We start from the raw sequence: 12,072 nt of genomic DNA on the forward strand, positions 1-12,072 counted from the left end.
AAAATAAATTGTGAGAGTGTAAATAATAAAAAATTGAGTGCAAATAACATTTTCCAATTGAAATTAAATGATCTAAGTTTTGATGTGTTTTAAATTGTTACAATACTTGTTGTGATTTACCCTATTTTGCACCATGCAAATTGCATGACTAGCATTCTCATATGAATATGAATTCAAAACATGTTTATCTACTTATAAAAAACCATTAACTACATAACTAGACAATTTTCTACTCTTAAATTATTTGAATACAAGTAAATTGATTGGTAATTAAAGGAGGATCCAATGTGTACTTCCTTCTTATTTCACTCTCTTAAACGGTCAAGTTCTTGTTTATTTCCATGAGGCCCTTCATCCTAGAATGTAGTACAAATTAAAACATAATGATGTGATACAAAAGTGTGATAAACTAGAGTCTTATACCAACGCACTCCACACTAGAGAAACTAAGGACAATACACGATCAACTCCCCAAAGATAAACAAGATTCAAATCAAAATCTTAACCCAAGGCGTACCCAATGGAACAAGATATAACACCAAGGCAGTATTAAAGTTGATAAAATATGTCAAGAGCTATAAAATAAAACCATAGAGATTCCTAACTACAAGTAGTCTAAACTAAAAAGGAAACAAAATACAACGAAAATAGGAAAATAATTGGAAAATCGTGACTCCGGCCACGACAATATTCGGCGCCTATTGTGGCGCTGGTCATGCGGTCGATCGTCGCCTATTGCCGTGTCCGGCGCTAGTTGTGGCGCTGGTCATGGCGTTGGTCTTCGGCTGTCCAATGCGAACGATTCCTGCATGAATCCTATTCTTGCCTTCCTTAGCATAATTCCTCGCCACCAACCATAACAATAAAATTTTATCAATAAAATAACAATAAAATTATATCAAATGTCCTATTTTAAAACACTAAATTAAGTAATATCGATACAGACAAGGACATGAGAACCCAAGGATCCTCGTTCTGTATCACGTAAAGTGCTTAGATCAAAATTGCAAAAATGTTACAGTGATAGGAATAACCTAAGCACTCTCTGTTTTGGATTAAGGGAGATTCTACGTATTAAAAGCAAAAAGGGAAAAAAATGTTTAAATGTCAAATCAGTGACTCTACAGTTACTTGCTAATCCATTTACCAACTCAATGAGGTCTTGGAAACAACCTAAGCCATCTCAAAACTAAAATTAATGTTAAATGCGTTGTGCATTAAAATGTTTAGACACTATAAGAAATCATATAAATAATGACAAGATAAAAGTGACAAAATAAGCTTCATCACAGTACGAAAAGAGATAGTGATGATAGAGTAGAGTTGTCACTCCTGCCTCAAAACTAGCGACAAGATTGAAATGGAACTCAAATTCTCGTCGTTACGACCTTTTACTCGAGTCAAAACCTTGTTTTACCACTCCTTTGCTTCTTAAACTTACTCCCGTCCCTATGTCTCCATTTCTATTTTTCGTTCTCCACAGATAAAAAATATCCAAATGTTATTAGAAGTGGCCTTTTAAAAGGGTCAAGAATAATTTGATTTTTGTTGATAGATTGAGTGACAATTGAGTTATTAGCACTTATCTCATGCACTAAGAAATTGTAACTAAAATTGGTTCTTTGTTATAACTTTTTCTTGTTTAATGATGATAATTTACATGTTTTGTGACAACTTTAGTTGTCATTGAATGGATTTTATTTTGTAATGACTTTGACTCTTATCACATTACATGGCACATAGTGGCAACTCCCAAAAGTTATCACTAAAAAGGCAGTCAGTGATGGAACTATATGGACAAGGAAATGAGGTATGCTGTCAGCCAAATTTCTCATGTTTTCTGTAGGAAGTCGGGGCCAACTCCAAGTATCAGCATGTATAATTTTTGCAACTTTGTCAAATCTTCCCAAGGCTGGATTGTCAGAGAATTTGCCTTCAAGCAAAAATGGAAAGGTCCTGCTGGATGCCAATTGTCCCATCAAAGAAACGTTTATTCACCAGTACCAATAACATGTTTAAAACACCAACTCATCTCTTGTCTCAATTTTATTAATTTTAACCAAGTCCAAGAGCAATCAGAAGGTGGTTTAACAGCCCAAAAACTTCAAACTTTAAGAAAATTAGATCTAACCCATTTGGTCCAAATTGATTCTGAATATAAACAAACAAGTTCCAAACCAAATTAACTAACTTTTCTCATTGTTCATATCTTAGTTTAGAACTTTGGTTTTTACAAGGGTTCTTTATTCTTTGTTGTATTCTAGAGATATATTGCCTTAACTCAGTAGTAAACTTCTGAATTTAAAGGAACAATAAACACCTTGATAAGAGTTTATTTTACGTATTTTTTGTGTGTTTTATTAGTTAATTTTGGTTTGATTATTTAGTTTAATAACTAAAATAACTAAGGTTTTGGTAAAAAAACTACATTTTATGTTAAAATGGCTAAACATTGCATTTTATGGATTTTTATGGTAAAAACTTCATATTTTGTAGGTTTAATGATTCAATCATCAAATGAAGTGCATTGAGAAGATATTTGGATGATTGAAGATGGATTAAAGTGGTGAAAATAAAATATGAAGTGTAAAAAGGAAAAATGCAATTTGAATCAAGAAAAGTCAGGTTTTGACAACTCTGACACGTTTTGGTATTTTGACTATATCTGGAGCTACACAGATCGGATCAAGGTGATCTTGGTACCATTTTGAAGCTAAGAGATATATCTACATTTGGTATGAAGACATCAAAGTCCAGTTCAGCCGTTTTCATAGTCCAAAAGTTGAAATACCGAAATTCAACTCAGCTGTCCAAAGTGGAAAACAGAGCTCTGACCAGTGTTTAGTATTTCGATCATATCTCAGGCTACAAAGCTCAGATTTGGATGATTCTTGAAGCATTGGAAAGCTAACTCAAAGGGATACAACTTTGGTGTTTTACAAAAAATCCAGTTCAGCCTTTATGATAGAGAAAATCGCAGCTGAAGTAAGGACAAAGTGAATACGCGAGTACACAAAACGTGACTTGTAACCGCGTTTTGTGTAGGCGCGTTTTCCGGCCGCAATTCTGCAATTTTGCTCAGTCAATTCTCTTGTGTTCTGACTACTTTCCAGCTACAATCTGCAAGAGAATTCGGTGCACATGCTTTAGAAGACAAAAGGGCAAGAAAGTTGGCATATTTTCAAGTCAAAAACAATGGCTATTGACTATCTTAACAATTTCAGATTTGGAAATCAAATGCAGCAAGTTTGGACCAATGGAAAAGGAGCTTTTGGAGCAGTTTATATAGGGAGCAACCAGGACATGCAGAGCATACGGGAGAAGCTTGGAAGTGAGAAATGTAGTTTTTCCATTCTCTTAGTATTAGATTAGTGTAGTATAGTTTAGCTAGTTAGTTCATCCACTCTTGTATACTATCTAGATTAGGATGAAAATGGAGGATGAAGGAGGCAAGGAAGAAAGCTCATGTGACAAGGGTTGTATTCCTTCCAAACTCTTTATCTTTTGTATTTGATTCCAAGTTTAGTTAATATACAAGTTCTGGATTTTGTGTTCATTATGTGTTTCTAAAGTTTATACCTTGGGTTTGGTTGAACTTTCTATGATTGTTAGTATTTATTATTTGGTTATTTGATTGCTAGGATTTGAGCAAGTTATTTAGCACTTTGGCTCTTTAAATCATGATTAATCTGGTACCATTAATTGTGATTATCTAAGGTGTTGTTTCTGCAATGAAAATTGAGATTTAACACTAGTTCAAGAAGTGCTAAACATAGGAAGTACACTCACGAAAGTAGAGGTGCATCTATGTGGTTTTTAGTGATTCATTTCATGTAATTTCATTGAAGAAATGAACTTGTAGCTAATTTCATAACCATGAGAATAGGTATGAATTAGTTATAAGTATAATTGATTCACTACGATAGTAGGATTCAAATGCATAAGGAAATTACACCATAATTAGCCTAGATGTAGTAATTAATGATCCAAATATAGCACTTGCATGAGTAGTTAGGGATACCACAACCTAAGGAGCTTTTATTTGTTAATTTCTCGTATAAGTGTAGTAGGTTAAATTTCTTATTATTAATTGATAGTCTAAATAATAGAGAAACTTTAGTAATACCGGTAATTGTTCACTCTTCCCTGTGGGATCGACCCGATATATACCCTAAACTACTAGTTGATCTGTATACTTGCAGTGAACGGGTGTAATTCGGTATTTTTTAGCTTGCACGTATGTAAAATACCCGTCAAGTTTTTGGCGCCGTTGCCGGGGAAGATTTGGCAATATCGGTGTGAAGAGCAACTTTATTAATTTAGACAATTTTTCTTATTTTTGTTGTTTTTGCTGTATCTTATGTGTTTTATGTCATTTTTTTTTTAATCAACTTTTATTTTATTTTATTTTTTTCTGTTTTTGTTTGTGTCTTGGAATCTATCCTTCTTAACTAATCTTACTTTTGAGATTGTTTAAAAGTAATTTTAGATAATGAGGAGGGTAGGTGAATTTGGAGGACAATGCTTGAGAAGTGGAAGATTGGCAATGGATGGTTACCAAGTGCAAAACTCCTTCAACAGAGGTAACCAAGAAATTACTGAAGGTATGTCTTTTGAAGATGGTTTAAGGTGCTTAAAGGCAAAATTTGATGTAATTAAGTTACAAATTCAAATGGACACCATGATGCATGAAATTGAGCAGAGAAGGAATGTTAATGCTTTTAATTCTTATCATGTGATTTGTGACTTGTGTGGAGGTTATCATGCTACTAATACATGTATGCAAGCACAAAATGTGGATTATTATGATGAATTAGAGCATTACAATCCTTGTTTTGATCGATATAGTGCTAATGCTTATGGTTGGGATAATCATGGTACTTATAGTGATTCTTCATATTTTTATAATTACCAACCTGAATGTGTCCAATATGAATCAAAACCATCTTGGGAGTTAGCTATAGAAAAATTAGCTAATGTGACTTCCGACCGTTTTGATAGGATTGAAAAAAGAATAGATGAATTAACTTCTCACTTTGGCAGAATAAATGAGCAATTGAGTGTATTGTGTGAAGTTATTTCTTCTAATAATTTGCAAAATGATCCTAGCATGAATGGTGGAAATGTTGTATGTGAAAATGGATTGCATTTGGATGAAAATGATGAATCTCAATTATATTTCAATGAGCAAATATCCATTTCACATGATAATACCTTTGAAACTAACTTTGAGTCTCAAGAGGTGAGTTTTAATGACTCATTTTTCACCCCTCTTGAGGAGTGCAGTGAAAGTATATGTTTTAAAGGTATTGCTGTCCAAGATACTCTCATGACATTTTCTTTGGTGAATTCTCAAGTGGTGCATATTCAAGGTAATATTTATGAAACACTTGGGATAGGTAAGTCAATTCCATTTCTCACATCATTAGATCATGTGACTTTTGCGATAAAGCCACCTTTTAATGATCCACCACGGCCTAAAATGGTGGATTATTCGTTAACTAAACCTCCTTGAAAAATAAGGTGAACTAGTCAAGCTATTGACTATAAAGAAGCGCTTATTGGGAGGCAACCCAATGTTTGTTTAAGTTTATGTTATTTTGGGGTGATTTTATGTTTAAAGTATGTGTTTGAGTTATTTTGTTATTTTCATTTGTAGGTATTGGAAATGGAAGCAAAAGTGACCAAATGAGGTAAAAAAGGCGAAGTTTGATCAAGGAACTCAACCCCTCGATTTGAGTAATTGTTGTTTTTGATTCGTTACAAGGGGTTAAAATGCATGTTTTGATCATTTTACATGTGCATGCATTGAGTATATTAGCAAACAAATGATCTATGATGCATTTTGGGAAATTGGGGTATCATTTGTAATTATTCAAAAGTTAAATTTCTGCTAAATTTCGCAGCAGAAAACGGGTTTTTCAATGAAACGCGCCACTGAATCGCGTTTTCAATTCTGTGCCTATAATGAAGAAAACGTGCCTTCAAAACGCGACAGGAAGTCGCGTTTTCTACAAAGTCGCGTTTTCCAGCCTGTTCAGAAACCAAAAACGCGCCTTCAAATACGCGACTTAAAGTCGCGTTTTCTCACGTAGTCGCGTTTTCAATGCTGCAAGTTTTGTGAAGAAACGCGACTTCACAAAACGCACCTTGAGGCGCGTTTTCTTGAGCCGCGTTTTTTGAGCACCTTTTTTTTTTAAAAAAAAAATGCAGCTTCCTTGATTCTCTTTTTTCTTCTTTTCCTCATAAATTTTCTTGTACCTTGAGTTGCTTATTGTGTATTTTATATAGGTACATCACCAAAACAAAGGTTTGAAATTACGGATCGCCGTTTTGTTTTATTAAGCCTTTGTTATCACTTTTGTTTCTTATTTTCTATGTTTCGATTATTATTACTAATGGTTATTCAATGGAACTTATGAAGCGTTGGAGTTACACGGACAATGGATTTTGAAGCTTCATATGCAATCACAACAATAGGGGAGTATTATTTTTCTTTATCTTCATTTTCCTTTTTACACATTGAGGACAATGTGTATGTTAAGTGTGGGGGGAGAATTGAGATTATATACATTGTATGTGATTGAATTATTAGTTGCAAATATTGGGCTTGTGTTAAAATTCAAAATTTTTCTAAAATCTTGTCCAAAATTGCAAACTTGCCCCAAAAAGTTTCATATTTTTTCGATTTTATCCAAGGGGTAACAAGTTCCATACCATTAGTAGTTCAAATTTCTCCTACATTTGAGATAAATATATGTGATTTGGAAACTTCTTTTCTCATTTAACTTGGAAATGACTATTATGTGATTATAATTTTTGCATTTGTAGGAAAGTATATCGTGTAAAGTGGAGAAAATTATACCTATATTTTTTTGCATATTTGATGAAATTTCTTTTCTTTATTGGATTTTATAAGTTAAGTGATAAATATGGTCAATAAGTGCAATACTTTTCTCATGATTATTCTTTTGAGGAATTTATTATTATCTATGCTGTAAAAAGAAAAAAAAAGTGGAAAGAAAAAAAAAAGAAAAAAAGATTTATTCTACTCCAATGATTCTCGTACTTAGTAACCGGGAGTCTTCATCTACAAATGTCGACTTTCGCGTAAAACGGTACTTGAATTAAGAGTATGCAAAGCAACTTGAGTATGTGAAGTGTTGAGTAACCGGTGATCTTCATCTAAAAATGTCGATTCTCGCGTCAAAAGACACTTTCACAACTTAAGTAATATTTAGCTACATTATATGAATAAATATCTGTTTAAGTAGAATAAAAAGATTATCATGAGTTTAGGAAGCATTTTATTGACCATATGAGTTACTTACTTGTAAGATTGGGTAAGGATGAAAAATTGATTTAAATTTGTTATAATGACGGTATAATTGGCTCTCCTTTACTTGATATTATGAGTACTTGAACTTAATTGAATAATTGCATAATGGTTATTTACTTTGTTTTGAGGAAATGAAGTTGAAATGCTACATATGTTTATTTTCAAATCATTGTTGGTTTGTATTTCTTATTGCTTGAGGACAAGCAATGGTTCAAGTGTAGGGGTATTTGATAAGAGTATATTTTACGTATTTTTAGTGTGCTTTATTAATTAGTTTTGGTTTGGATTATTTAGTTTAATAACTAAAATAACTAAGGTTTTGGTAAAAAAAAACTACATTTTATGTTAAAATGGCTAAACATTGGCCATTTTTATGGATTTTTAATGGTAAAAACTGTCCATATTTTGTAGGTTTAATGATTCGAATCATCAAAATGAAGTGGCATTGAGAAGATATTTGATGATTGAAGATGGATTTTAAAGTGGTGAAAATAAAATATGAAAGTGTAAAAACGGAAAAATGCCAATTTGGAATCAAGAAAAAGTCAGGTTTTGACAACTCTGACACGTTTTGGTATTTTTGACTAATAATCTGGAGCTACACAGTATCGGATCAGAGGGTGTCTTGTACCATTTTGAAGCTAAGAGATATATCTCACTTTGGTATGAAGACCATCAAAGTCCAGTTCAGCCGTTTTCAAATAGTCAAAAGTTTGAAATACCGAATTGCAACTAGGCTTGTCGCAAGAGTGGGAAAACAGAAGCTCTGACCAGTGTTTAGTATTTCGATCATATTCAGGCTACAAAGGGCTCAGATTGTGGATGATTCTTGAAGCAGTTGGAAAGCTAACTCAAGGGATAACAACTTTGGTGTTTTACAAAAAATCCAGTTTGCAGGCCTTTATGATAGAAGAAATCGCAGGCTGGAAGGTAAGGACAAAGTGAATACGCGAGTTACACAAAACGTGACTTGTTAACCTGAGGTTTTGTGTAGGCGCGTTTTTGCCGGCCGCAATTCTGCAAGTTTTGCTCAGCTCAATTCTCTTGTGGTTCTGAACTACTTTCGCCGCCAGGCTGACAATCTGCCAAGGGAGAATTCGGTTGGCACATGCTTTTTTAGAAGACAAAAGGGCAAGAAAGTTGGCATATTTTCAAGTCAAAAACAATGGCTATTGACTATCTTAACAATTTCAGATTTGGAAATCAAATGCAGCAAGTTTGGACCAATGGAAAAGGAGCTTTTGGAGCAGTTTATATAGGGAGCAACCAGGACATGCAGAGCATACGGGAGAAGCTTGGAAGTGAGAAATGTAGTTTTTCCATTCTCTTAGTATTAGATTAGTGTAGTATAGTTTAGCTAGTTAGTTCATCCACTCTTGTATACTATCTAGATTAGGATGAAAATGGAGGATGAAGGAGGCAAGGAAGAAAGCTCATGTGACAAGGGTTGTATTCCTTCCAAACTCTTTATCTTTTGTATTTGATTCCAAGTTTAGTTAATATACAAGTTCTGGATTTTGTGTTCATTATGTGTTTCTAAAGTTTATACCTTGGGTTTGGTTGAACTTTCTATGATTGTTAGTGTTAATTGTTTGGTTATTTGATTGCTACGATTTGAGCAAGTTAATTTAAGCACTTTGGCTCTTTAAATCATGATTAATATGGTACCCGATTAATTGTGATTATCTCAGGTGTTTGTTTCTGCAATGAAAATTGAGATTTAACACTATAGTTTGTCAGAGAAGTGCTAACCATAGGAAGTACACTCACGAAAGTAGAGGTGCATCTATGTGGTTTTTAGTGATTCATTTCATGTAATTTCATTGAAGAAATGAACTTGTAGCTAATTTCATAACCATGAGAATAGGTATGAATTAGTTATAAGTATAATTGATTCACTACGATAGTAGGATTCAAATGCATAAGGAAATTACACCATAATTAGCCTAGATGTAGTAATTAATGATCCAAATATAGCACTTGCATGAGTAGTTAGGGATACCACAACCTAAGGAGCTTTTATTTGTTAATTTCTCGTATAAGTGTAGTAGGTTAAATTTCTTATTATTAATTGATAGTCTAAATAATAGAGAAACTTTAGTAATACCGGTAATTGTTCACTCTTCCCTGTGGGATCGACCCGATATATACCCTAAACTACTAGTTGATCTGTATACTTGCAGTGAACGGGTGTAATTCGGTATTTTTTAGCTTGCACGTATGTAAAATACCCGTCAAGTTTTTGGCGCCGTTGCCGGGGAAGATTTGGCAATATCGGTGTGAAGAGCAACTTTATTAATTTAGACAATTTTTCTTATTTTTGTTGTTTTTGCTGTATCTTATGTGTTTTATGTCATTTTTTTTTTAATCAACTTTTATTTTATTTTATTTTTTTCTGTTTTTGTTTGTGTCTTGGAATCTATCCTTCTTAACTAATCTTACTTTTGAGATTGTTTAAAAGTAATTTTAGATAATGAGGAGGGTAGGTGAATTTGGAGGACAATGCTTGAGAAGTGGAAGATTGGCAATGGATGGTTACCAAGTGCAAAACTCCTTCAACAGAGGTAACCAAGAAATTACTGAAGGTATGTCTTTTGAAGATGGTTTAAGGTGCTTAAAGGCAAAATTTGATGTAATTAAGTTACAAATTCAAATGGACACCATGATGCATGAAATTGAGCAGAGAAGGAATGTTAATGCTTTTAATTCTTATCATGTGATTTGTGACTTGTGTGGAGGTTATCATGCTACTAATACATGTATGCAAGCACAAAATGTGGATTATTATGATGAATTAGAGCATTACAATCCTTGTTTTGATCGATATAGTGCTAATGCTTATGGTTCGGATAATCATGGTACTTATAGTGATTCTTCATATTTTTATAATTACCAACCTGAATGTGTCCAATATGAATCAAAACCATCTTGGGAGTTAGCTATAGAAAAATTAGCTAATGTGACTTCCGACCGTTTTGATAGGATTGAAAAAAGAATAGATGAATTAACTTCTCACTTTGGCAGAATAAATGAGCAATTGAGTGTATTGTGTGAAGTTATTTCTTCTAATAATTTGCAAAATGATCCTAGCATGAATGGTGGAAATGTTGTATGTGAAAATGGATTGCATTTGGATGAAAATGATGAATCTCAATTATATTTCAATGAGCAAATATCCATTTCACATGATAATACCTTTGAAACTAACTTTGAGCCTCAAGAGGTGAGTTTTAATGACTCATTTTTCACCCCTCTTGAGGAGTGCAGTGAAAGTATATGTTTTAAAGGTATTGCTGTCCAAGATACTCTCATGACATTTTCTTTGGTGAATTCTCAAGTGGTGCATATTCAAGGTAATATTTATGAAACACTTAGGATAGGTAAGTCAATTCCATTTCTCACATCATTAGATCATGTGACTTTTGCGATAAAGCCACCTTTTAATGATCCACCACGGCCTAAAATGGTGGATTATTCGTTAACTAAACCTCCTTGAAAAATAAGGTGAACTAGTCAAGCTATTGACTATAAAGAAGCGCTTATTGGGAGGCAACCCAATGTTTGTTTAACTTTATGTTATTTTGGGGTGATTTTATGTTTAAAGTATGTGTTTGAGTTATTTTGTTATTTTCATTTGTAGGTATTGGAAATGGAAGCAAAAGTGACCAAATGAGGTAAAAAAGGCGAAGTTTGATCAAGGAACTCAACCCCTCGATTTGAGTAATTGTTGTTTTTGATTCGTTACAAGGGGTTAAAATGCATGTTTTGATCATTTTACATGTGCATGCATTGAGTATATTAGCAAACAAATGATCTATGATGCATTTTGGAAAATTGGGGTATCATTTGTAATTATTCAAAAGTTAAATTTCTGCTAAATTTCGCAGCAGAAAACGGGTTTTTCAATGAAACGCGCCACTGAATCGCGTTTTCATAGAATCGCGTTTTCAATTCTGTGCCTATAATGAAGAAAACGCGCCTTCAAAACGCGACAGGAAGTCGCGTTTTCTACAAAGTCGCGTTTTCCAGCCTGTTCAGAAACCAAAAACGCGCCTTCAAATACGCGACTTAAAGTCGCGTTTTCTCACGTAGTCGCGTTTTCAATGCTGCAAGTTTTGTGAAGAAACGCGACTTCACAAAACGCACCTTGAGGCGCGTTTTCTTGAGCCGCGTTTTTTGAGCACCTTTTTTTTTTAAAAAAAAAATGCAGCTTCCTTGATTCTCTTTTTTCTTCTTTTCCTCATAAATTTTCTTGTACCTTGAGTTGCTTATTGTGTATTTTATATAGGTACATCACCAAAACAAAGGTTTGAAATTACGGATCGCCGTTTTGTTTTATTAAGCCTTTGTTATCACTTTTGTTTCTTATTTTCTATGTTTCGATTATTATTACTAATGGTTATTCAATGGAACTTATGAAGCGTTGGAGTTACACGGACAATGGATTTTGAAGCTTCATATGCAATCACAACAATAGGGGAGTATTATTTTTCTTTATCTTCATTTTCCTTTTTACACATTGAGAACAATGTGTATGTTAAGTGTGGGGGGAGAATTGAGATTATATACATTGTATGTGATTGAATTATTAGTTGCAAATATTGGGCTTGTGTTAAAATTCAAAATTTTTCTAAAATCTTGTCCAAAATTGCAAACTTGCCCCAAAAAGTTTCATATTTTTTCGATTTTATCCAAGGGGTAACAAGTTCCATACCATTAGTAGTTCAAATTTC

General features: G+C 33.4%; 1 protein-coding gene across 1 annotated transcript in view; it reads left to right on the forward strand.

Annotated features, from left to right (window-relative positions):
• Positions 1-1,732: 1,732 nt before the first annotated feature.
• LOC113766201 (probable aldo-keto reductase 2) overlaps positions 1,733-12,072 on the forward strand; it is an 18,756-nt gene continuing 8,416 nt past the window's right edge. Inside the window, exons 1-2 of the mRNA XM_027310413.1 lie at positions 1,733-1,810; positions 1,912-2,000. Of these exons, the coding sequence (XP_027166214.1) occupies positions 1,733-1,810; positions 1,912-2,000 (167 nt within the window). The remainder of the gene's footprint in view (positions 1,811-1,911; positions 2,001-12,072) is intronic.

This window comes from Coffea eugenioides, chromosome 3 (genome assembly GCF_003713205.1).
Source record: "Coffea eugenioides isolate CCC68of chromosome 3, Ceug_1.0, whole genome shotgun sequence".
Lineage (NCBI taxonomy): Eukaryota > Viridiplantae > Streptophyta > Magnoliopsida > Gentianales > Rubiaceae > Coffea > Coffea eugenioides.